The sequence below is a fragment of the Balaenoptera musculus genome, chromosome 17 (assembly GCF_009873245.2).
Source record: "Balaenoptera musculus isolate JJ_BM4_2016_0621 chromosome 17, mBalMus1.pri.v3, whole genome shotgun sequence".
NCBI classification, from domain to species: domain Eukaryota; kingdom Metazoa; phylum Chordata; class Mammalia; order Artiodactyla; family Balaenopteridae; genus Balaenoptera; species Balaenoptera musculus.
Genome location: NC_045801.1, coordinates 7,421,433 through 7,448,703, shown reverse-complemented (window position 1 = coordinate 7,448,703; position 27,271 = coordinate 7,421,433). Strand labels below are relative to the sequence as shown.

Sequence of the window (27,271 nt, the reverse complement as noted above, 5' to 3'; positions counted from 1 at the left end):
GCTCAACTCAAACACCAGGTGACCCACAGCCAGGCGGGGATGGGAGGGGCTGCTGGGAAGAGAGCCCCCAGCCGCGCGCCCCGGCGCCCCCCTTACCACAGTATTCGCACTCCAGGTCGCCGTACACCTTCCGGATCCTCTCGCACAGGCCGGTATTCATGCGCCTCTTCTGTAAACTGTCCAGGATCTTCATGAACGCAGTGATGCCCGTGCGGTGCTCGGGGGCGGGCATGCGAGAGTCAGGCTGGCACAGGGCCGCGTCCCTCCCACCAGCTCCCGGAGGAGGGTCTGAGGCCTCGGCTGGGTTTGCCCTGAGACCCCTGCCGGCATCTGGGCCGTCGGATGGGAGGGCAGCCACTTGCTGCCCTTCAGCCGGGGCGCTCTCGGCGCCCTGGGCTTCCGGGTTTGCTGCGGCGCCTTTGGCCTTGGACAGCAGTGGTGCGACGTCCTGGCCCTGAGCTGGCGTGGGGCCTCCCTGCTGGGTGTGCAAGGTCTTCTCCGGAGCAGCCAGAGCCTCGGCAGAGGAGGGATCGCTCTTCAACAGGAGCTCATCGGAAACCGCCGCGCGCGGACTAAGGTCCGAGGACACCGCGGAGGCCGCCGGCTCGCAGGGTGCTGGGGCGGCGCTGTCGGCCTGGGCGGCGGCCGAGCGCACGGGCGCGGCGGGCACATCGGACCCCTCCTCGGGACGAGCGTCCCCAGCGCCGGCCGCCTCCTTGGGTGCGTTCACCCCCTGGAACACAAACTCCTCTTCCGCCAGCTGCAGCTGCCCGCCCAGGGCCTCCTGCTGGATGTCCCCGCCGGGCCCCAGGAGGCAGAAGCTCTGGTTGATGGAGCTGGTGAAGACCAGGGTCTCCTGGGCGGCCCCGTGCGCCTCCTTGATGTGGGCGCGCAGGCGGATGGAGCTGACGAACTTCTTGAGGCAGAGGGCGCAGACGTACACGAACGGGTGCTTCCTGACGTGCAGCTCCAGCGCCTGGTACTTGGTGGCCCCATGGCCGCAGAGCTCGCAGGCGAAGGGCCACTTGTCGCCGTGGACCAGCATGTGGCGGTCGCGGTCCAGCTCGTTCTTGAACTTGCGCTCGCAGATGTGGCAGTCGTAGAGCAGCTGCCGCTTGCCCTCCCTCGTCATCAGGCAGAGCTCGTCCAGGGCCTCCTGGACCTTGTGGTCCTGCGGGTCGTGTGCGTCGCGGATGTGCTTGATGAGGTTCTTCACGTCGGAGTACTTCTTCTTGCAGAAGCGGCAGTGCTGCTTGATCTTCTTGTGTACGCGCTCCACATGCACCTTGAGGTGGCCCTTGCTCAGGCAGGTGAAGGAACAGCAGTCGCAGGCGAACTTCTCGCCCGTGTGCTTGCGCAGGTGCACGTTGAGGTTGGCCTTGATGGCGCTGGCGTAGCTGCACTGGGAGCACTTGTACGGCTTCTCGTTGGTGTGGATCCGCAGGTGGGCCTGCAGCGAGTGCTTGAACTTGAAGACCTTGTTGCAGTACTCACAGGTGAAGATCTTGAGCTGGGTGGGCCCGAGCCTAGGAACAGAAGACAGCGCCATTACCGGTGGAGATCCTGCACCTTCCTGATGACCCCGACTTCCTTCCAGCTGCCAAACACCAAAGGCTTAAACGTGAGCTAAAAGGGGCTGAGGATGGATGCACGCATTCATTCATCAACAAACAGGACGGGAAGACCCGGAGCGGACCAGGCGCACGCGGAGAAGGAAGCGCGGGTCTCTGCTCCCCTGGCGCTGGGAGAGAGGAGACAGGTCTGCACACGGCTACAGGACAGTGTGCAAGTGGTGGCAGGTGCACGTGCAGGTAAAAGAGAAGGAGCCCTCTAACGTGGATGAAGGTAGCTGGGAAGAGGAGATGCCTGCGTTGAGGGATGCAGAATAAGCAAGAGGGAGGCAAGAGAAGGCAGAGGGATGTGTCATTTGCTAGGCACACAGTAGCCAGCGGTGCTCCAAAGCTGACCCGGACAAATTCCGAGGTATTCTAACAGGACCAGTCTTAATGGAATGAACTAAGTCTGCTCCATGAAACTACATACAACCTGCTTGGGTTTGTTCAATAGTTTTGATCATCCAGACTCGCCTATTCATTCCATCAACTGTCAGGGTAACACTCTTTCTCTCTGCTGCAAGTTTCCATGTGAGGGCCACTCTTTCGTGAAAGACCCCTGGCCTTTCTCCATGTCCTCACTTCTCCCCAGGAAAAGGGAAGTGGCGTATCTGAGCGGGGACTTTGGAACAGGACCAAGCCTCCACAGCCGCGCTCACTCCTGCCTTTCTGGTGAGAAGGCATCTGCCTGTGGACAGCACATGACACAGTAGGCGCTCAGCCAGGAGAGTCTGGCGGCAGCAGTCAAGGACCGAGGTGGGGGGAGGCAGATGTGCAGGACAGCCAGCGGGAGCTCAGCGTGACCTGCCCCAGGCTCCCTTCTCCCATGGCTCCACCAGTCGTGGGCCTGATGTGTGAGCCCCTGTCTTCCTCCTCCTCCAGCATGTCTGGTTCAGAACTCAGACAGGGAAAATAAGGTTGTTCAACTGCCATTTGTTAAACTCAGACATCATTAATTAGTAAATGATTGCCATTTTATTACCACTCGCCTGTGTGTTTTGGGCACTGTGTTAGATTTTGTGTATGCGATAGAGGATGAAAGCCTGGTCTGCCTCACGGGTCCTTTCTCTCTCAATACGGCGACATATATGCTGAATGAGATGGTAATAGTCATCACAGCTAACAATTACTGAGTACTTACAATACTCAAAACTCTTTGCTAAGTATTTAATCTCAACCCTATCATTATGCCCATTTTACAGGTGAGAAAACTGAGTATAACCCAAGGTCATACAGTTAGTAAATGGTGAAGCCAGGATTTGAACCCAAGCAGGCTAGAACCTGCACATTCTTCCACATCCTCCTACTGCCTGGAAACACTGTGAACACCAACCCCCCTCGCCGGTGGGACCATACACGCGGAGAAGACCTCCTGTGTGGGGCTTCCATGGCTATTGGAACAGGTGTGCCTTGTTTCTGAAATCAACAAATGACAGTCACCAAAGTGCTGCAACTTGCACCCAGGACAGGAGTTGGCAGGTGAGCCCAGGAGGCAGGTGAGGCTTCCTCTCTCCATAACTGCTCCCTCGGGACTCTGCCCAGATTATCCAGGTAGGTCCTCAGAAACACTGACGATCATTTAGTGCCGTTAATCAGACACCATTAAGCTGTACCCACTGTAACTGTAAAGTCTATATTTACGGAACTATCCATACAACTGTGTTTGACCAACACAGGTCACCTTATGTTTTAAATGAAAAATATTTAAACAGACTGCGGTCCATAAACACCAGAGGGTAGAAGTCTCATGGTGTAATTAAAACATTCAAATCTGAAAGTCAGTACTATGCCTGCACGCTAAACCCAAGGCTAATTTAAGGAAACTAATTTGGACCTTTCTTAAATGACAAAGATACCCAGAAGGTGATCACTTTACTGGAGGAAGAAACTCTGGATTCACAGCATTAATTAAACAAGTCACGGTATTTCCTTCTCTAGTGCAAGGTCTAAATGGTCTTAGGAGCATCTCTGACTCTGATTTTTTCGTAGTATTACCCGAATACCTGGTCAAGCCCTCAGTGCTGCCTCCCACCAAGGGTGATGAGTCGGAAGAAGTGGCCAAGCCACCTGCACCAGGCTCTCAAGCGCAAGCCTGTACCTGTGGGCTGATGCACAGAGCTGCGACGTCGGGGGATTCCTATCACATTATTTCACTCCGAATGTCCCCTATTCATTGAGAGAGGCACTCTCTCCCACTGCATTTTAGAAAGCATTCAGCCAGAGCTTTAAAAGATCAGACCCCTCGATCCGGTTATTGCACTGCTGGGAATCTAGCGAAGGAAAGAATACGAAATTCAAGCAAAGGTGCTCACTGCATGAGTTTTCACAATCGTTTAAGAGTGGAAGCTGCTTGAAGGTTCCAACGTAGGGAACTAGTTTGGACATTTTTTTTTTTTTTAACTCACTCATTCACTCATTCATTCTTTCAAAAAAGTATTCCAGGCACTGGGGACACAATGGGGACAGAAACAAACACAACTCATGCTCCCTTGTGGTGCACCTTCTATAGTTAAGTGGTGGGCCAGCCTGGTAACCATATAAATGAGCAGATAAGGACCACCAGTTCCCTGTGATGGAAAAAGGCAGGATGCTCTAGGAGCCCAGGTCAAGACAGACTGATCTGTCTGGGGGACAGGGAAGGCCGCCCTGAAGACTGGACATTTGAGCAGACAGCTGAAATATGAACAGGAGTTAACCAAGTCACGGGGAGGGGAGACATCCAGGAGGAGGAAGAGGCACCTGCGGGAGAGGTCAAGGAAATAAAAAGGACCCGGATGGCTGGAGCCCAGAGAACCAGAGGGAGCACAGGAGGGGGACCAGGCTGGAGAGGTGGCAGCCGTGGAAGACCCTGTAGGCCAAGTTCTCCTAACAGCAATGTGAAGCCTTAAAGGGTACGATCAAATTTTACAAAGAGCTCATTGGCTGCGATGTGGAGACCTGAGTCGTGGATCGCGATGCTACAGCACGTCACTACAAAACAGAGTTTGTGAATAATTTGAGTAACAAAGGAAAGTAAGTATAATGGGATTAAGTATTAAAAGCAGGATACAAAATTGCAAATAAAATATAAACTCGATTTTATAAAATATACGGGCTGAAAAAAGGCTGGAAGGAAATAACATTAAAAATATTAACAGTGCTTATCTTAGGGTAGTGAGATTACAAATAATTTTTTTTCCTTATAGATTTCCGGACTTTCGCCATACGAAAAGCCTCTTTTGTAACTGTTTTACAATTTAGACTATAAAATATTAATAGAATGCTTGACAACAGGAATACAGCCTCAATCTACTGATTAAATATTGAGTATATTTACCTGTAACTAGATTAGCATTGAATTGAAACCCTCCCCAACAGACCTTGAAATATTATGAAGATAATTAACTAAGGTCTACAGATCAACCTGGGTTGAGACAAGAATGATCTTCAAAATTAATTCCATTTCAGTTTTGCCAAAGGAGTGCAGATTTTTACAGCTTTATCGATTAATTCAGTTGCTCACATTTGCAAGAAGAGAGGAGTGAAGCTACAGATTAATGAAGCACCCAGATGACATGATGTTATAATTCAACAAGAGCGCTCTCCATGTATGTTATCCTTTATTCCCACCACTAAACTAAGTCAGATTCTACTGGACAATCTTGTGGCCGGTGTAAGAGAGGCTCAGAGGCAAAAGCATTTGTGTCCATTCACAGCAGAGCCTCGTCCAGGCATTGGCCATGTCTGTCCTAATCTCTCTCACATCCCCAGTGCCTGGCACATAGAAGGTGTTTAATCTGTTGAACTGAAGTCCAGTAGAAGGGCCTAGAGCCAACCCAGGTCTGTCTGGCGCTAGAGCTTACGCTCTCATCAAGAACACCTCATTTCCCCCCTTCCAGAAACAGAGGGAGCCCACTGGCACTGGCATTTTGTCTTTCCCCTCAGCTGGGAAAATGTGTACAGAGCTCAGGTGATGAGAGTCTGCTGATCTACGTCAGCAGGTACGCATCACAGCTGAGCTGGTGACCATGGGGAGGGTGGGGGGAACACGCAGGCTAGTCCCCTATAGGACGTCGACTCACCCAATGTATTTGGAGGACAGTTTTCAATGTCGATTCAAGTTTTAAGCACTCATATCCTTTAAGACGGCAATTTCAATTCTAGCAATTTATCCCACAGGAAGTCTTGAAGAAGTATGGAAAGAAACCTTGTGAGGGCCACTCTTTCATGAAAGACCTTGTCCGTCAAGCAAAAACTGGCTATATATAAACTGTAGTGCATCTACATGACAGCAAACACACTTTAAAAAACTATGTACTGAAAAGGAAAAAGTCAAGGTGTGGTAAGTTTAAAAAAATAGGTTGATAACACTGCCTTTGGTATTTTGTGCTAGGAAAAAAAAATAACAAAATTAAAGTGCTATGTTTTAGTATATCATGAAAAAATTATGGTGGCCTGTGAACCACGCTGTCTATAGTAGTGACCACGACCAGAAGAGGCGCTATGGGTTACTGTAACTGCACATCACACGGATGTTGGAACCTTCTACAGGATGCTTGTGCTACTTTTGAAAGTAGAGGGGAAAGAGAGATTTTCTTTTTCATTATAAATTGTGGAGCTATGAAAATCAGCTAATTTACTAAGTAAGGCCTTGTTCACACCTCTTTTCATTCAGGTGAAGCATACATCTGCCTTAAGCAAAACGCTCCACCTTCCTTAAGCCGAGGCGCTGCGTTTCCCAAGCATGCTTGCTCATCTGCCACGCATCCCACAGAGGCTGCCTGGGCTCAGCCAGCACTCTAGGGCCGTAATGGAGGGGCTGGTTCTCAGGTTCAGTCAAGAAACCAAAACACTTCACAGATGGGTTTGCACACAGCGTCCTGATAAGCTAACACGCCCGTCTCTCGCCCTCTGCAGCGGTGGCTGGAGTCACACAGAACAGACGCTTTACCTGCTCGACTTCATGGGCTGCTCATAGGGTGTCTGCTGGATGGCGTACTCCTGGTACCCTCTCCGGGGCGCCAGGTCGGCCGCCGCGGCCTCGGGGTCTGCAGCTCCTGTTTCCGGGGGCCCAGCCTCCACCGGAACAATCTTGGTAGCACCTGAGATGAAGGCACAACGCACCACGTATTAAAGAGGCGCCGTGAGGGCCCTGACCACACCCCTGCGCCCCCAGAGCAGGGGACAGAGCCTGGGAAGCGTATTTCTTTACTGTGTGGCACCCATGCAAGGGACTAGTTTTCCTTCAGTTCACACATTTAACTTGTGTGTTTGTATATGTGTACGCGTGTGTGTGTGTGTGTGTGTGTGTGTGTGTGTGTGTGTACGTGTGTATGTTTGGGGGGAAAGGGCAAGTTTTCCAATAATCAAAACCTTCTTCTGAGATACATTTTCACTTGATTTCTTTATTAAAAAACAAAAAAATAGATCCATATATACATATATGCTTCCCTGCAAGATTTCATATAGATCCACATGTGTTAAACTTTACGTAAATGTAAAACAGCATCAAGACAGAAGGGAGCGGTGGAATCAACTGTGAACAGGAATCTAAGCTGCCTGGGATCTGGTCCCAAATATGACATCACCCTCCCGCCTCTGGACCTCTGTGTCCACCCTGTGAAATGAAAGGTCTGGAGTGGAAAACACACAGGTCACCTTTATTCGTGCAAGTCCAGGATGTGAAACGATCAAAGACCGTGTATAGCAGCGTGTGTGCACGAGGGTACACGCACACGCACGTTACACATCAAGTGCACTAAAGAAAAGGCTCCGATCTACCCCTCGTTTCCGGAATAGCAAAGGAAATTAACCACTTTTCACCCCCCTTACAGAAATCTCAAAATACTACCATCAATTCTTAAGAAATCATTACAGAAAATTTCTCTAGAGACAGCTAAACACAGGAACCTCTCTCCTAGCATTTCCATTTCCCGGAATAACACTTCTCTGAAGTAGGGTGGGGCAGACAAAGTGACTTTCCAGAAACAACTTCTAGTCACATAATCTTATATGGCTTTTTCTCTACTGATTACCTTACCCTGCACTGAAGTCACAAGAGGCATTTATTCAGCGTTTTCATTTAAAATAATGAGTTATCAATACTATTAGCACTGAAAAAAGATGGTTAAAAAGGCTCTAGCTGTCCTCAAAATCCTAAACGTGATTTTTTAAAATTTTATTTAACAGCTATCACCTCAAATGGATAGGAAAAAACCCATTATTATACTTTGGAATCTACTATCATAAACTGCTTTTTGTCTAAAGTATCCTTTCCTGGAAGAGACCTTTTTTTAAAAAGGGTAGTATAAGAAATCCACTGGCTATTTTATGTGAGAGGAAGAGGAGATAGGAATTTCTAGTATCATAAAATATATGATGAACCCACTAAAAAATGCAAAAAAAGAAAAAAAAAAAGTTAGGTGGACGGTTTTGGAGAAGCAGCCGACCTCCATCTGGTGCGAGTGGTCTTGCACTTAGGACGGGGCAGTAAGGGCGGGGAGGACATCCAGGAGAGTGGCTGGTGAGGGGGCAAAGAAAACAACACTCTCCTTGGCCACTGCTCCTCTGAGTGGCCACTCAAACGACAGGACAGGTCGTGGCTGCAGAGGTGGTGGAGGCAGCAGCGGGAGCGGCCCTCACTCGCTGTCCTCTGGACACGCCCGTCCACCACAGCCCTGGGCAGTGACAGGTCAGCCTTCAGCCCAAGTTACTGGGTAACTCAGTGGAGAGCCGGACGCTGATGACGCCACTCAGGATCACAGCCCCAGCTGCCAGGCTGCCTGCGGCACAGCCCCGCCCACAGAGTCCCACTCTGTCCCCTCCCGCTTGTTTTGCTCACCTGGAATCACTTCGTGAGCCGTTAAAACCACACTTATGATGGGCTTCTTGGCTCCGGAGATCTGCGCGGCCTCTTTTCCCGAGCAGACCTTCTGGACTTTCTCCACTCTCTGAGTCCGTAGTCTCTTCGGGGCCTTTTCTCGATCATCTTCCTTATACTTCTTCTCCAGTTCAAGGTCAGATTCGTTACCTAAGGAGCAAATACCAAGATGCATAGAATATCCTCCTGTGTCAGTGATGGAGTCAGGAAGTGCACACAACCCCAACCCTTTTACAGGATGACAGTAAAGGAAATATACACGTGTGATACAGACGTTGGTCCACGGTGCCGTGCAGGCCCCTTTACCACTTCGGGCATCATCTTTGCTTCTTCAGTCTTTCATGTGATTCAATAAATATCCTCCCCCCGCCACAGGCCACCACGTGGGCACGGAGAATACAGCTGACAGGGCAGGCAGAGCCACTCATCTTGTTTTCATGAAGCCAACCAGCCCACAGAGTCATCTATCAGCAATCAACACTGCGGAGAAGACGTGGTCTTCTTTAGATTTACAGCCTAAGAATAAGTCGTTCAGTTACTCATCTTCCAGTTAGTAGGTGCCTTCCATGTGCCAGGCGTGGTGAACATAAAGGCTGACAGGGTTTTGTTATACAGCAGAAACTAACACACCATTGTAAAGCAATTATACTCCAATAAAGATGTTTAAAGAAAAAAAGAAAACAAGCTTAGCTACAAAATAAATAAATAAGTAAAAGTAACCTAAAGAGATTGTAAAAAAAAAAAAAAAAAAAGACTGACAGGGCACAGACCCAGACCCTGCTCTCGAAAGCCCTGCAGCCTGAGGGGTAAGAAACACTTCATATCAAAGTGAAGCATAAAGAAGTGCGTGCTATTCCCAATTCCTAAGTGAGAAGGAAATACGGGGAAGGAAAGGACAGGAGTTGTCTCTTTCCAAGAATCACAGCCACAAACCTGAAGTAGCCTGCCCAAGTACTACTTCTTCAGAACATTCTAACAAGGAAACAGGACCCACTCGGCACAGCCCTGCATTAGAGATGAACGCGGGGTGGGTGGATGGTCACGGGACAGGCACATGGTGCAGGCTTGGAAAGCGCTGGAATAGGGGTTGTCAGGGAGGTGAAGTCAGAACCAGGAAGTAATAAAGCAGAAGCCGGAGAAATGGGAGAAACCAGAGGGAGACAGCCTGAGGCAACTCAGGAAGCCTGTGCTTCCCGTGATTTAAGTTGCCCACAGCTGGACCCACACAGAAACCCACCGATGGACGCCTGAAGGCAAGACAGAAAATGGAGAAGTGCAAGCTCCTAGGACGGCATGCTGGCTGAAGGAAATCCCTCTCAAGACGAGGCCAGGAAAAAACTTGGCTAATGGCGCAGGTGGATCGAAACAAACAATTTTCTGTGTTCTATAAATGAGAGTCTTTTCGTGCTTGTCCCAATCATCCAGGTGCTTGAACATTTTTAGATCTGGTAGAAACAGTCATGGGTTTTTTTTAACTGCTGGAAAAAAGGTCCTTAGTCATATAATTAGTGTCAGCACCAAACATGATAACAGCAAACTGAAAAGAAATATTAGTAAATGAGATCATGATTCAGAGTGTACTCTGCAAGGCCAAAGGGAAAAGTCAAGACGGTTACATATATCCCCCCCTTGAAGAACACGATGACTCCTAAAAAGCTAAAGAACGGGGCAAAACAAGTTATCCCCAAAGTCACTGCCAATGCTTACCTGATGTTCTATGATTTTTCATCTGCATCGTGCCTGATTTTTGATCTGCATCGGGCAGTTTTAAGAGATAAGTGTGCATAAATAATTATAGAATATACTGGATGCTATAAAGAGGTAGAAACATACTATGGGACTTTTTGCTTTTAAAAATGATGCTTTACTTTATAAAAGAATTCACCACAGATGACAATTCAATATGTGGATGGCACAGCAGGAACAGATAACGTTTACATTAAGAAAACAAACAAACAAACAAACAAAAAACAAGAATTAGAGCTTGCCATAAGCTGAATCTGGGTTTACATCATGAATCAACTACAAAAGCCGAAAGCATACACACAGTGTCAGCCGGCATGACCACGAAGTAGCTGAAGCGATCATGCTTACACTCCCCACACTCTGCACTGGGTTGACCATGTCTGGACTCAGCTTTACGCATCGTGTGTTAAGAATACACTGCAGAACTGGGCGCACAAGGATGGTGGACAGGAGTGGAAAAAAGTCTGGAGGACTGAAACCCGCTAAAGACACGGGAGTTGACCCAGGTGGAGATGAGGAGACCGGATGGGACTCTGGTCTCTCAGCCCAACTATTACCACAGCTCCTATTCGTGTCCTTGCTTCAGCCACCCTGCCCGGTCCCCAGGACAACGAGGAGGCCGCTCCAGCCATTCTGGCAGCGGGAAATCCAGGACCCCAGCGTGGCCAACGGGGTCTGGGGTGAAGGCTGCCAAGGGCTTCTGGGAACGGTTTCCTTCCCTAAGAAAACCTCTCCTTCACTGGGCATCACTATGTCCACTGCCTGGAACTGAGGCAACCAGCCAGAACCTACAAGAGATCAAGGGAAAGCCCAGGTCGACGCCTTGAGGGTCCGGAATGAAGGATGGACCCTGGGACAGCAATGGCACATCTGCACCCCCCGACCCGACCCGACCCCACCCTGGAACCGCTGATCCCCATGCATCTGTGACATGGGAGAATGGACATTCCCACTTTCCAATTCGTTTCTAATTGATGCCTCTACTGAAAGTATCTCAACTAACACACTCTCCAAACCATTTTCCATCTTGACCAGAGAGTGACTCGTTTTTAAAACCCAAATCTGACCCTGTCAGTCCCCTGCTTAAAACTCTTCGATGGGTTCCCTCCCATCTCCATGAGCAGAAAGTGCTAGATAAAGTCCTCCAAGATTTGCCATCAATCATCTCTCCCATGACCCCTGCACCCTCAAGGCCAAGATTCCCAAGCACGCACCCACGTGTACTCATCTGCTCACTCCTTCAGGCTCCAACAATACTGAACTACAGCCCCTGGAACTGCACGCAGGTCCACGTAACATCTAACACCCAACCCACGGGCCCCTGCTTGTCCAGATGACAGAGGCAGTTCAGATTTACACACACACACACACACACACACACACACACCCCAAGATATCAACATTATCAGTGGTTGGACTTCCCACACTGCTTTGCAATTATCTGTTTGGATGCCTCATCTGTGCTGTAACCTCCAGGAAATCAGGTCTGTGTCTTCTTGTTATTTTATTGAGCCTGACACAGACCAATAGCAGAGGACCTAACCTAGAACACAATGAAGACCTGCTCTGTTGTGCTCAAAAAGGCGAAGCTAGGACCAATGGGTAGAGGTCAGCAACAGACTTCACCAGAGGAAGAAATTTCCAGCAGTCAGAGCCATCCAACGAGGGAGGGGTGGCTTTAGAGATGCGTTTCTCAGGAGGGTTTTCGAGGAGCTTCACATAGCAATCGTGATGCTGTGAGAAAGACTGAACCACAGGGGGGGTCAAATCAGATAAGCTCTGCATCTCTGAATTCTGAGACCCTCCCAACAGGGAGATGGAGCTGCTATGTAAGGAGGACGGCAGGAGAAAGGAGGTGGAGGAGCTGGCAATACGAGAGAGTAAAAGAAAATGCAGAGTAAAACAGTGGGCAGTGGGAGAAGATGCACCTTCCACCTCCTGGACGGCCACCAGCATCCTTCTGTGCCTGTGTGGGCTCTGATCCTCCCCGTAGCAAATGCCAGAGGGGCTCTCTCTATGTCCCCAAGGCCCACACACGACCTTGGCAGCAGCTACGGTGGACACTCAGGCTCACCCTGCACCCCAGCGTCCGACCTCAAGCTTGCACAGGTGTCTTGTAGCATTCGAGCTGGGCCCCTGCAGCCCAGAGGTGGAGACGGGTCAACGTGGTGGGGACGACCCTCAACCAAGGAGGGATGGGAACCAATGCACAACCACTCTGGGCTCCCGACCTGAGTGCACACTTCTGGGATACATTCTGGAAGCTTCGAGATCCTGGCAGAGTCAAACGCCCAGTGACCACAGCTGGAACCCAGCAGCAAACCCTTGTCTCTCCCCCTTCCCTGTCTCACCCTCCCCACACCTCACTCCTGCTTCCTGGGATCACCACCCCAGTAACTGCCTGCAGCCGGGGCAGCTTGCAGGGAGCATAAGCTAAGTCACCCCCCATTCAAAACTGTCCCAAACGTGCACCTCCAAGCCCCCACGCCCTCCATCAATTCCCTGTGGCCCCACGCGACATGGATCCACAGCCCATTTAGCTACATTCCACTCTCGAGAGCTTCCAGCAGTTTCCACAGTAAGTTTTCCCACTGATCCAGGTACCACGTGGCAGACACTGTACAAGCAGCTTGCCTTGGAAATGATTCTTGGAGTTATCTTAACCCAATTCCTTGATGACTGGAGCGCGGTGGAAAGAACACAGCCGCTACAGAACAAGAAGCGTGTGCGTGCAGGAAACAGCAGGTAGTTCCGGGTAAAACGCCGCGTATAAGAAAGGGGAGCCGGGAGGTGGAAGAAGGGCAGGCGGGGACAGGGCATGAAGACCCTGGACGACAAAGGCAAGTGTCTCCTGTAGAGAAATGAGGGTTCTCTGCCCCATCCCTGTGCACGTGTAGCCCTGTGCCCAGCCCACTGCAGCCCGCACGACTATCTATTCGCATCCCCAGCAACAGGTCAAGCACGTAGAAGGTGCTACACACTTGTGTGCAGAAAACAGGGAGGGTGGAGGGAGAAAGAGAAGGACATCTCAATAAAAGTCTTGTGGGTAATTTTGTGCTCACTCCCTTTGGACACCAAAGAAGTCCTCATTTCCACTCGACCTGCTTGTTTGGGGATTTCCCTGCATCCTCACTTGACCCATCTCTGTACTTTTCCAAGTTGCCACTGAACCGCTCCTGCATGCAGCCCAGGAGTCCTGCCGGCACCCGCATCCCTCCCTCGGCTCACCTGCACCACGGTCTCCCACACGGAGCTTCTCCACAGTCCCCTGCTCCAGCCACTCTTCACCACGTGCCAAGGCGGCACAGAGGAGAAGCGCAGCAACAGGCACGTCTGAGACTCTGCCCGCTTCCTACCCACCAGGCTGTCCTCTTCCCAAGTCTCTCCCTCCACTCTGATCTCCTACCCTGGTGTTTTGGGATGTGCTATGTGTAGCGTCTGCTGCAGAATGAGGTAGGGGGTCGCATCTCTGGTTTCCAGCCTCTAGAGGTAATTGGATTTAATCAGCAAAGGTCATCACTAGTCCTTTGGGAGTCAGGAGAGGAGAAAGTCCCAGGACCTCATAAGAACTTCCACTGACAAGTCCTGTGGACTCTCCGCCCACATCTCCCACCCAAACTAGCCCAGGATGGGACCGCTCTCCAGGCTCACGGTGGAAACACCCTCTCACTCCAGACCTGACGCTGCTGGAGCCCGAGACAAATTAACCCACCAGGCTCTGTGGACACACTCACTTTTATTTGTAGGACTCGTCCTGGTTGTGACTCAGAAAGGCCAAGTCCACGCTGGGTCTGACTCCAGGTCTACCTCTTCAGTTTCTCTGCCTGTTTGCTAGTTATGACCCTCTCCTCAATCTGGTTAAGGATTCATGTCAAGTAGTGTTCTTCTGAAAACAGAATTTCTATTTCTAATACCAAGTTCAACAATGATTCCCTCATACTTAATAAGACATTCTCTTTGTGAGCTTTTTTTTCCCTTGTTCTCCCATTTCCAAATTTTCTCAGGGTCCATCTTCAAACAAACCATCATTTCGACACAAAAGAAAGAAATATTTACTTGTAAATTATCCCAGCACTACAGAATGTATTTGTTCTTTACCAGCCACAGTCACTCAACATATACTTATGGAGTGCCAGGACCTGTTCTAAGCATTTGTGATACTGCAGGGTACAAAACAGAGAGAGACCCTTGCCTTCTGGAGTTTACGTGCTGGTGGGTAAAGACAGACAATACAGTTAAAACATAATAAATAAGTAGATTACATAATATATCAGAAGGTAAGTTTTAAATTTCTCATTTTACCTGAGCCTGGTGAAAGAGCACAGGCATTTGGAAGATGAACAAGTCTGAATTTTTTTTTTTTTAAGAGAACCATTCTTTAGAGGGCCCTACTCCATTCTACAAAGGAAAAATAACCTTTGATCAGAATCTCATAAAATCAAAATAAAAAGAATCTTATAAAATCATCTGCCCCTTTTACAGGAATAAAACAAGTCTGAATATTTATGTGGTGTGGTCCAGTGCTCTAACAAACACATCTCACATGACCAGTTTCTACTGATGGGGAAAGTAATTGTGACAGGGCTTGTTTATTTACTTGTTGACTTTGTTTCTGGTCTGTCCCCCTAGACAGTGTAAGTGCAAGGCAGCCTGGCAGGATTGAGCCCATTTTGCTGGACACCTGCCACCGGGCCACTACCCTGAAGGGCTCCGTGAAGTGGAAAGAGATGGGTGGGACCTCACCTTCACAAAGCGGGAGAGTCAGCCCTTCATTAAACAGCTTACAAGTGAAGGCCTCTCAGACGCCTGGCCCTGTGCTGGGCTCTGGGGGCCCAGAGAAGAGCCCGGCCTGTCCCTGCCCTCGGGGAGACGAGCAAACGCGGAAGGCTGCCCCACCCATCAGAAAGCCCCTCCCGCCATCTTCTCCTTTAGTCCTTGGGCCCTAGAGAAGCTGGACTGTTCCTGAGCCCGTTACAAACACCCCACATCACGCCTGAGTCCCTCTGACTGCAAAGTGCGGGCTCCCGGCTGCCCTCTCCTGCCTCCGATGGACCAGGAGGAGAAGTTTAGACAAAGGACCAGAGAGGAACCAACAAACAGCGGGCCCCGTGGTGAGAGGCAGTGGTCAAGTGGCAAAGCCTAGTGCTGTGCTACGGGGACCAAGAGGACAGGGGTCCTGGCTGGTCAGCCGAGAAGTGAGGTCCACGACCATTGCTCTGCTTCCTCCGTGGGGAATGGTGCTCAGCTTAAAGGCTCTTCGTGCACCACGATGCCTGGTCTTATTTCTAAGAAGCCCTTCTCCTTCCCCCTCCTCTCTCTGACAGGGCCCTGGTCCATCTGTGCTGAAGGCTGGCTGAGAAAATAAAGGCTGGCACTTGCTCAGTGCGTCCTCAGCTGAGTCCCCAGAAGCGGCAAGAGGCCATTTGCTCCTGATCGCCATGCAGATGAACGGCCCACCTGGGCGCCCGCCTGCCCGCATGAACGCACACAACGCGCAGGGCCTGCCCAGCTGGCAGCGCTGGCTCAGCAGACGGCTGCTCCGGCCCCCGCTTCCAGGGCCAGGCGCTTAAAGTCCTATTGTGCGTGGCGACGGCGGCCCGCTTCTTCTGCTCTGCAGCCACGCTCCTTGCTACAAAGAAGCAATTCTTGGAAAGTGAAGAAAACTACAGTTTCTGTTCTGTTCAAACTGGTAAATGTCTACCTTCCCTGCACTGAGACAGACTAAACCCTCTGGCAATGAACAAGGCTAACTGAAGGTGGCTCTTCTGACACAGTCGGAGAACCCCAGCTGACACCCAGGCTCCCGGGCTGATGCCAATGGGTAATTTGGGGTGATTTACTCACTCTTGGTTCAGAGAATGCCCAGCTGACCCCTGGGCTGACACAGAGTGCCTGGTGAGGGACGGGCAGCAAGTGGATCTCTTTCAATAAATACACCCAGCATGGAAAATGAAGACAGTGAGGGGAGCTGGGCGTGAGGGGGCACCCGGGTCCCACTCCAAGTCTTCTAGGTAGTGCTTTCCAGATGAACCGCCTTCCAAGTATGCTGCTATTTTGCATGTGTTCATTACGCATTATGCAATGAATTTTAAGGTAGCATTTTATCTTCAAATTGTATGAAGCATCTGTAATATCTTCACTGAGCTCTACAAAAGGCTCTATCCAAAAGAAAGCAGGATGTGATTTTAAGTGAGATCAAGAGCGGAAATCTGTCTGAGATGCTTAAAAGGCAGAAGAGATGGGATACCATCAACCCGACCCGGTAGACCAGCAAGGGCACAGGAAGGAAGGTCAGTGTTAATCCCATCAGCAACAAAGGGTTTCAGACTGAAATATCTGACAGTGGTCTATGCCTGTCTGGTATTTTTCCCTTAGTCAATAATCATGAGAGGGAGGTAAACTGTACCACTATAATAGCACGACCTTATCTTCTGAGAGGCTCATTACAGTTTGCAAAGCACTTTCATGAGCATTAACTAGCGCCTCTAACTCTACTGTCATGTGCACACTGTGCCTTTTTAATCAATCTTTTTACATTTCATTTTTTCCTCCAAGGCTCTAATAAAATGTGCTTTTCCGGAATATGAGGTGCTTGGCTGAAGTGCCCTTGTCCAGCAAATTTCACACCGTGCTGCATCACCATCTGAATCCAATTGTTATCGTAGCTGCATCAGGATGTGGTTTTCAAACATTTTTTTTTTTAGCAGCAGGACATCTTGAGTGAATTCTTTAAGCAATTTCAACATAAACAATCAATAAAAGGGCATGACTGCTCTGGTTGAAGTGGGTAGGGTCCAAGCCAGCCCCCCACTAGCTACCCCCTCCACGGCCCTCCCAGCCCTCCATCTCAGCCGCCAAGTGCCTCAGCTTTAAAACAAGTGGATGAGGATGCAGGAGGGACTGTCAAATACCACCTTCACCACCGTCACTGCTCTGAGTGGCCAGGGCAGAGCCAGGGTGTGTGAGCTACACTCCAGCTCTGCCGTCGAGCTGGACCAGTCTGGAACTCTCTACACCGAGGGTCCGAATCTGCAAAATGAGTCACTGTGAGGTTCAAGTGAGGGAAGGTGGCAGAGTCCTCTCACAGGGGGGCGGGGGGAATCACGCAGTTGCCCCCAGGCCGCATGCGTTCGGGGCCAGTGACTTCACGCCTGAAGACGCGCACGTGCAGCTCAGGGCTGGGCTGGGATCAGGGCTTCGCGGTGGTTCTGGCCGGTTTGTGCTAACAGGAGAGGCGCGGGAAGGGCTGCCTCACCCCGCCCCCGAGCCTGGAGCGCTCTGCGGAGTCAGCGCGTCCCGGGAACGGTATCGTTCAACTTCGTGACATCCGTGCCTCTCACGGCTCTTCAACCACAGCGCGCTGACAGAGTTCTTTACATCTCATTTCCCTTTGAAAAGACGGCGTTTAAGAAGTGATGACACTGCAACATGGAAGCGGGAGTTCCCAGGCGGGTGCACGCGCCCCTCGGTGCTGAGACTGCTACGACAGCGCCCGGGGCCCTCACGCGGGGTGGGGGAGGCATCCTGACTTCAGCCGAAGGCGGCCCTGCTTCAGGAGCAGAGACCAAGCATGTGCTCCGTTCTAAGGGTAATGAGCAAAGATGCAGTGTCCCCAGTGTTCTAGAAAGTTCCCACTTGCCCCTCCAGGCCCACCCTCATCTGTCTCCACCCAGCTCCCGGAGGCTCACCTGTAAGGGTCACACAGGGGCTCCATTGCCCTCTGGCCTCCCACAGAGTCACCAGCAGAAGTCACCAGCAGAAGATGGGAGGGAGGGAGGGGAGTAGGGGGGGATATTCTCCAGGCCCCCTCCCTGCAAAGGCTGCAGCTCTCCCGGCAGCTCTCTCCTGCCTCTACACCTCGGGTGACAACGACTCCCCACTGTCCCCAGCCTCCCCCAGGACCAACACCTGCCCACACTTTACAAATAATCCCTTTAGTCACCTCTCAAGTCGCCATCTGCTTGCTGCCAGCTCCACGGGGCGACGCTTTCAGTCATCTCTAGATGACCCCTCTTTCCGGCCCCAAAATCTCATCTTCACCCCTGCCATGTCAAGCATCCCCGACTGACACGGCTCCTGCTCAGGTCGGCACAAGGCACATTCCCAAGACCAAAGGACTCTTATCCCAGCTTCGTCTCATTGACTCTCCCTGCATCACTGACCATCGCTGATCCCATCCTTCTCCCCCTTTAAGGCGGCCTTCCTGCTTTTCTCTCCCTTGGGATGCTCAGCACCAGGGTCCTCAGGAAGCCACCCTGCTGTTTGCTTCTGTTCCATCCCAACCCCTGCTGACCACCCACCTGTGCCCTCACCCACGAAGGGGCCTCCTGCCGGCCCCACACCCGGGTGGACGACACCCCCACGGACACCCAGGGTCCACCAAACTCAGTGTGTGGCCAGACAAACTCACCCTCTCTCCCCCAAACCTGCTTCTCCCTTGGGTTCTCCGGATTGGCAGGGGCCGCCCTCCACCCCAGCACCCAAGCCACAACCTCGGCCCCCTCCCTCCCACAACTTCCCGTCCACATCAGCCTGTGCCCAGGGCCTGGGAATCACACTTCCTCAGCAGCTCTAGAATACGCCCCCTTCTCTGACGCCCACTGCCACTGCTGAAACCAGATACTGAAGAGCCTCCACCAGGCCCCGCACCAGCCTCCTACACAGTCTCCCCGCAAGCACGTGCGGCCAGCGGCCTCCTCCGGGCCTCACGGGATGCTACTCTCTCTGCCAGGCTGCATTCCGCATGCCTCCCCCGTCTTCTCCCTCCTCTCACCTCCAGCCCCACCCACCCTTCAGAACACCAGGCCCACGTGGACGTCAAAGCTCTGCCCAATCCCTTCCTGACCTGCCCTGCTCTCCCAGGCTGCCTCTGAAGCCCCGTCTCTGAGCTCCCTTAAGATCCCATGTGGCCTCTGCAGGTGCTCATCACACTTACCCCAAAGGGTCAGTGTCATCTGTTTGCCCCGCCCACCAAACTCTGAACAACTTTACTACACAAACTTCCGTTCACTTGACATCACATAGCCCAGCAACCACCGCGCGCCTGGTACCCAAACAGTAGGTGCTCAATCAATGCTTCCGATGAATTAATGAAAGATCTACAGCAGGGGTTCAGAAATATTCCCACTTTTCTCAGCTCCTAACCATACACACACATGCACACACACACACTCCTTTAACTCTGATGAGCTTCTCTGACTTCACTAAGAAAAACGAAGCTCATCTGATACAGAAGCTCTCAACTAAGGTCCCTTTATCTCAAAGTCTCCCGCTCTTTGCTCACCATGCCCTCCTGTCCTAGAGGAGTTCCTGTGGGAGGGATACCGTTCCATTTTCCAACTCCACACTCTTAGCAGTGGGATCTGTGTCTGTGTTTACCCTCTAACTCCCCAAAGGACTTCGCAGAGTCCCCGACATGGAATAACACGCAAGCAAGGCAAGCTGATTTAGGAAAGGGCAGATGAAGAGTTAACCATATGAGCAATCACACATTTGTAGAAATTAGTTCATACACACTCATTTATAATCAGCACAGCGCTAATATTCTAAAGTACCTATTCCAAATTGCCCAAGAACTAATTAAATCTCAGAACACCCCAGAGAGTCAAGTGTTATCAGCCACATTAATAAAAAGCCCAGAACAGTTGTCAGAACAGCAGCCTGATATGGGATTATATTCTGGGGCTCTGCCACTGATTCATGCCACACTGCTAATGCAGCAGTTTAAGAAACTTATTAACCCAAGATAACTCTATCGAACCTGCTCACTATGCATCACTCTCCCCTTCCCTCTTCCCCTCAGGCTTTCTCAAGTCTTCCTGTCTCTCTTGCTCTGAGGGAAGGACAGGCGAGCACCTGCTCCAAGCACAGCATTCCCACAGACAGGAAACTATGCGCATAAGCACACGCCGAGCATGAGGCCGTCAGCCTCCTTGTGACCCTGTCCTCACTGCACACTCACCACAGTGAACTAGCCAGCATGCCTCAAACACGCCCCCAGCCCTGCGCCTGCAGGCTTTCGCAGCAACCATCCTGACGGAAATGCCTAGCCCATCCCCTCCCCCGCCCCCCATGTCAGCCTTAGACATGGAGTTCACGGCCCCTCTCCAGGATACACCCGCGGGTGCGTGGTCCTGCCCTGCCCCTCTGCATTGGGCTGGCCGCTCCATCGTCCTGTATCCATTCACCCCTTGGTCCTCCTCCCCAGGCTCAGCTGCTCAAGGGAAGAGACTCATTTTACTCGCTTTGATCTCCAAAGTCTGGCTTAGTGCCCAGTAACAAGCTCAGGAAGGAGGAGAAAAAAGAGAAGAGGATCGGCCGCTGCAGGGATCTCACTCAGCCCTTGGCTTCAGACAGCTCCTCAGCAGCTGGGAAGCACCAGGCACAGCAGTAAGTCCGGCTTTAAAGGCCGCTGGGCCACGGGCCACGGGCCATTCATTGCAGCACTTCTCAGTACTCGGGTTGTTAATGGTGAGAGAGAGACTCCTTTTCAAAACAGGGGGGTGGGGGGGAAATAATAAGTAGCTGCTACTTGTCTGAAGAGCCATCACTTGGAGCAAAGGTCCCCTGTGTCACAGGCTCCATCCCTCCCATCATGTCCCTCGAGGCGGGATATAGGCAGCCCCCTGAACTGCAGACAGCACAACGCAAAGGGGCTGCAGCACAAGAGGCCAGCCTCCAAGATGCTGGACAAGCTAGCCCTCCTTCCAAAGTCCTGACATAAAGCCCTGCTTGGGTGGGATTTAGTTAGTTCCTCTTCTCCCCCGGCCCCTGCCTCCCACCGTGAAAAAAGGCACTGAGTGCCCTCTGGTTACCTGAGAGTCACAGCAAGTCTGTAGTAGAGAGCACAGGGCCAGCTCCACGTCTGACTTATGTCACATGTCTCACGTTGGGACACTTAGTCACCAAAGGGACTGGAGGTTTAATTCAGGTGACTCTGGGCCAGGGCAAGGTGGAGAATCAGAGGACCGGCATTCGAAGACGGCTGGATCCACGTGACAAAAGCTGGAGCTCGGAAGTCGAAGGGACCAGGATTTGTGTAATTACTAGCTGGCCTCGGGCAGTTTCCTTTGTCTAGCAGAGCCTGTATCTTCGTCTAAGCGATGAGCTGGCAGCCCTGCCTTGGCACCCAGCAGGAGGATGAGAACAGATGCTCAGCACCCTGACCGCAGCTGGCACAGACGGGCACACGGTAAGAGGAGGCACCATCACCCCTGCAGGGCCCAGCCGGGGCCCACAAGCATCACGCTCCCTCTGACCTGGGTCTAGGATTCTGTGGACCTACAGGAAGCTCTGGACCAGCTCGCCTCTGGAATTATGGAAGCATGTAAACAAACATCTGCCAAACGTAGCAGCCTGAGCCATACCCACAGCTTGCTCACCCAGGGCCCGTCTCTGGGGCCTGTCAAGGCTCCCACGGGCTCAAGGCTGTAGATCTCACACGCTCTTCCTTCCATAAATAACTCTGACAATGGATCCCATTCGCATTTATCTGAATTTTATTCCAAGTGTCAGGAGCTACTCTTCCTTCCATAAACAACTCTGACAATGGATCCCATTCTCATTTGTCTGAATTTTATTCCAAGTGTCAGGAGCTATTGGAGAGAGAAAGGTCACGTGCAGGTGTTTACCTTCAGCGGACGTTTAGCAGGGCTGCCTGCACTAGGGCGCCGGGCCGGCCTCAAGCATGAGAAACAGCTAGGGAGCTGGCTTAGAGGGTTGAGGGCAGCCTTCCAAGAAGAAAAAGTTGCCTGCACAAAAGAGTCCATGGGACAAGTGGGGCGGAAAGCAGGCAGAGGTGAGACCCCTCCATGCAGCGGGGGAGGCCATGGCAGGGCTCTCAGCAACAACGTGACGTGTCACCTTGGCACGTGACGTCCTTCTGGGAAGGGCGAGCTTATGGGGAGCAGGTCTAGAAGCGGAGCAGCCAGTCCGCTACGCAAAGAGTCCCTATGAGAGACGAGAAGGCCAGACCCGGGGCAGGGAGGACGCCCGGGGAGGAGACCGACCGAGGGCTCCGGAATCGTGGGGAGGGGTCAGCAGGCTGACGGGGCCGGCAGGCTGCAGGTCAGCCAGAGGAGGCCTCAAGGGTGACCCCAGACTCTAGCTCAGAGGACTCCACAGCACTGGCAAAGGAGAGGTAACCTCCACAGGCAACCCTCGAATACAGGTGAAAAGAATGACAGCGGAAACCTGAAATGGGAAGAGCAGGGTAGAAGGAGGAAAGAAGGAAAACAACTGCAGAGTCAAAAGCTGAGTGGAAGCCAGTACAATGGCCAGACAGACAGTCAGCAACACGAACCCGGGACCTCTCCCGCGTCCTGTGACCCACTCCGCACAGAAGCGCAAACGGAAGTGATGAAACATGCTGGGTTTCCCCCGTTAGACGCTGCACAGTCCTAGTTTCTGCTCCATGAAGATTCATGCTTTCACTCACAAGATATTTACCGAGCACTCGCTGCGGACAAGTGTAGTTTTTCAGAGGGCAAAGGGAAGCAGGGCATGTCAAGCAAAATGAACAACCCACGAGAAACCAAGAGAGCACAGGGCACTGTGGCCTCTGGATGTTCATTACAGAGTCGTAGGTGGGCACCATGGGACGGGGTAAGAAATCAGGGTACAGGGCGGCAGCTGCCAGGTCATACATAAACAACCTAGCAGGTTCTTGAGGAGCTTGGACTGTCTCTGAGCAGCGGTGGGCACCAGGGCGGGCTGTCTTCAGGGAAGGGATGTGACCGGTTTGCATTTCAGAAAGATGGCTCTAAGGGCAAGAAAAGGCATGGTTTCCAAAGCAGAAGGCACATATCCAGGGGATGCCTAGGACAATCCACTGAAATCTGGGAAGAAAATAGTAGAATTCCTCTTTACTTCTCTTACCTCTTCCTTTTGAAATGTATATCTTACGTATGTTTCATAATGCCTATAACACACGCACACGGCAGTGTATGTATTTGAGCCAAAACGCCTGAGTTCCCATCCCGGGTCCACCGCTTCCTACCGGGTCACACTGAACAGCATGCTTGCCTCAGTTTCCTAGTTTGTGAAATGAGGATAAAAACAGTAACCATCTGGTAGGATTTTTGTGAAGAGAAAATAAATTAATACTTGCAAGACACTCAGAATAGACCCATATCAAGAGCTCCATCGATACTTACTAAATTTTTTAAAATTATTTTTATTTTTATTTTTAAATTTTTGGTCACACCACATGGCATGTGGGATCTTAGTTCCCCGACCAGGGATTGAACCTGCGCCCCCTGAAGTGGAAGTGTGGAGTCTTAACCACTGGACCGCCAGGGAAGTCCTGATTATTAAATTTTAAAAATGCAACTTTGGGCTTCCCTGGTGGCGCAGTGGTTGAGAATCTGCCTGCCAATGCGGGTGACACGGGTTCGAGCCCTGGTCTGGGAAGATCCCACATGCCGCGGAGCAACTGGGCCCGTGAGCCACAACTACTGAGCCTGCGCATCTGGAGCTTGTGCTCCGCAACAAGAGAGGCCGCGGTAGTGAGAGGCCCGCACACCGCGATGAAGAGTGGCCCCCGCTTGCCGCAACTAGAGAAAGCCCTCGCACAGAAACTAAGACCCAACACAGCCATAAATAAATAAATAAAATTAAATTAAAAAAAGAAACCAAGCCTTCTTAGTGCCCCCCCCCCCAAAAAAAAGCAACTTATTAGTAAATAAGTAAATATTTATTGGGGATATATTTGCAGATCACTGATGCACATCGAGCATGGATCAGAGAGGGAGGGCAGACCAGACTTCTTACAAGAGTCCATGTAGGAGATGATGGAGCCTGACCCACAAGAATGGCAGCAGAGATGCAGAGAAGAATCAGAGGAATATTTAGCAGGAAAAGTCAGCTGACTGTGGCAAGTGGCCGGATGTAACAGGTGAGGGAGAGGTTTCTGGATGAGACACCTGGATGGGGTGGCCAGTCACCAGGACAGAAGAGCAGGGGAACATTTATAAGGAGCCTGTGGGACCCCAGACTGAGACACAGGCCTTGCGCTCAGGACATGGTCGGGGCAAGGAGGACATCTGCAGGTCCCCAGACCACAGCTGTGGGCAAATCCATGGAAATGGTAGGAGCCATGTGGTTGCCACTAGTGACAGCCACCAAACCTTTCCAGTCCTCCCCCACCCTGGGCACGGCAGGGTCACTCTCCCTGGGCCCTTGACATTGGGGGAGATCAGTTCTGGCTAATGAACTGCAGGGGCAGGAATGACAGAGGTCACTTCTGGGCTGACATGAAATCCTCAGGCTCTCCTCCCCTCCTGCCCGGTGACCAGCTGTGTTCAGGATGCTGACTGCTCTCTCTGCCTGGGTCCCTGGGTGAGCAGAGCCTCCTGAGAGTCTGCAGCAGAACAAGAAGGAAAGCTTGGTTCTGTGTGGCCACCGCGATGGGGGAGGCTGGTTATAAGGGCGTACCCTGGCCCACACCGACAGAACCTGCAACAGTTAAGGGCTAAACAGAAGGGCCCAAGCTCACGAAGCAGGTGGGGCAGGAGGAGCTGGAGAGACAGGAGGAAAGTGGGACGAGGGGGGGGGGGTCACTGAAAGGTGACACTAACTGTCCCGAAGTCCCACATTTCCAGGCATGCTGAGGACCACGTATGCTTGGAGGCCGCTACACTTTGCATTCCCCTGATCAGCACAGAGATAAAACAGGGTTCACAGGGCAGCGAGAGGAGTCAGACTTTACCATTCTACATCTTTCCACAGAGAAAAGTGTTCTACTCAGAGACTGACACTGCTCTACCTTTCCACTTGCAAATTTTCAAACCCGACTCACTCAAAACAGTTTTCGATCACAGAAGCTACTTATCAAGTCAGCTGTTTTGCTAACACAAATACAGTAGAAGACACTTGAAATATTGCTGTAAAAAATCCTCATGAAGATTATAGGTGCATCTTAAATAAGATCTTAAAATAAATGCCTTGGGGACTTCCCTGGTGGCGCAGTGGTTAAGAATCCGCCTGCCAATGCAGGGGAGACGGGTTCAAGTCCTGGTCCGGGAAGATCCCACATGCTGCAGAGCAACTAAGCCCGTGCGCCACAACTACTGAGCCTGCGCTCTAGAGCCCTGCGAGCCACAACTACTGAAGCCCGCGCACCTAGAGCCCGTGCTCCGCAACAAGAGAAGCCACCGCAATGAGAAGCCCGCGCACCACAACGAAGAGTAGCCCCCGCTCACTGAAACTAGAGAAAGCCCACGCGCAGCAACGAAGACCCAACGCAGCCAAAAATAAATAAATAAATTTATTTTAAAAATTAATTTAAAAATAAATAAATAAATAATAAATGTCTTGTCTTCTTTAAGGAGGATTTAACAAGAATAAGAGCAAATTTTTGCAACTCTCCTTGCATAAAATGACCCCAGAAATAACAAGCTTAGAAAGGTTCAGAAGTCACTTTATAAACTTGACATATTGATTTCTGTAGGCTGCAAAATGTTTTTCAAAAAACACCAGCTGTTCCACATAATGTCATTGGAAAAAAAAATCTCTTTTCCTGGTTTCTTTTACTATTCAAATGCAGAATAAATAAATAAATGTTGAATATATATCAAAAATATTATTTTAACCTGCCATGGTCAGTGTAGGGAAAAAGCTTATTTTGTTTTCTTCTAATTGTTTTAACAAGTGAAAGAGTCAAGGTCAATTCTTTGAAATGTCACTAAACTGCTCTTTACAGAGCATGAATTAAAACAATTACGCAAGAATTTTCCAAATTGTAATATTGTGCTTGGCAAACTAAGGAACGTGGAGCAATCATCACAGGGACGTCAGCCACGAGGCAGCTGGGCGTAAGGTCATTTCTGCATATTTTAGAAGCTTCAGCAGTGGCCAGAAAGGGAAAAACACCCAGAGCTTCTACCTTTCCATTTGGTATCTGTTAAATTAAAGTGCACTTAGGTCATCCAGATCAATGGACTACGAGGCCGTTTTCTATACAGCTTAGCACTGGAGGAAGTGATAATCGTGTTAGAAAGGACTGTGCCTGTCTGCCACTGCTGAAGAGACTGCCTAATTAATTACAGAATAGGAAATAAACATCAGGACCATACAGGATGGAACTTTCATTTCCCATGAGGTTAGAGAAAAAGCTGAGAGAGGTATACTGAAATGAACAAAATCAACATCCACGAAGTAGAAATGAGACTGGTTTTAAGACACAAACGTGGTAGAGCTGGGCCAGCCACAGGGTAGGAGTGGGGACACATGGGATGGTACCCAGCCCTACCTCCGAGGAGCTGTGTGACTCTGGATAATCATCACTTCTGGACCTCAACTTCCTCAATTATAAAATTATGAAATTGGTTTGAAAAGGGGGTTTTCTGAGCCTATCTTAGAAGGTCACATATCCTTGTGACCCTTGTCAGGGTTGGCGATCAGTCGTTGCAGGGTGACTATAAAGTGGGAATACAAGGGAGACGTCTGTGGTGACGAACAGTCCTGTCTCCCGACTGCCGTGGCGGCTACACAAACCTACATGTGCGATGAATGATGAACGACGCACACAGTACCTCACTGTCAAGGTCCTGAACTTGACATTGTGCTGTAGTTATGTAAGACGTCACCACTGGGGGGAAGAGGGTAAAGGGTACGTGAGACCTTTCTGTACTATCTTTGCAACTTCCTATTATTCCAATAATTGTTTCAAAATATGAAGCTTTATTTTTTAAAGCGTTTCTTAGACTTGGAAGCAGACCCTTATTACTTTCTCAAATTGTACTTATGAAGATCATTCCTTTGCCCATAGTTATTGATCAAATATATATAACTGTCTTACTTCACAACTTTCACAGAAATACAATTTCCAGAAGGATCAAAGATATAGATAAAAAATGAAACCATACAAATAACAGAGGAGTATATAGAAGGTTGTTTATTATTTTGGGGTATAGGTAAGTGTTCTAAGCTATGATAAAAAGGGCAAGAAATTTAAAAGAAATATTTGACAGTAGTGACAATGCTGATATTTAAAACTACAGTAAAATGCAAAAGAAGAAAGCAAGCAATGCTACAAATGAAATTAAAAGACAAA

At 50.5% G+C, this 27,271-nt stretch overlaps 1 protein-coding gene across 2 annotated transcripts in view; it reads right to left on the bottom strand.

Moving 5' to 3' along the window:
- The window catches only part of ZFAT (zinc finger and AT-hook domain containing), a 176,232-nt gene that overhangs the window by 104,175 nt on the left and 44,786 nt on the right, over positions 1-27,271 (bottom strand). For both annotated transcript variants that reach the window (XM_036830778.1, XM_036830779.1), the window contains 3 exons: positions 8,434-8,622; positions 6,544-6,694; positions 97-1,526 (listed from right to left, as the gene is read on the bottom strand). In XM_036830778.1, coding sequence (XP_036686673.1) covers positions 97-1,526; positions 6,544-6,694; positions 8,434-8,622 — 1,770 coding nt within the window. The remainder of the gene's footprint in view (positions 1-96; positions 1,527-6,543; positions 6,695-8,433; positions 8,623-27,271) is intronic.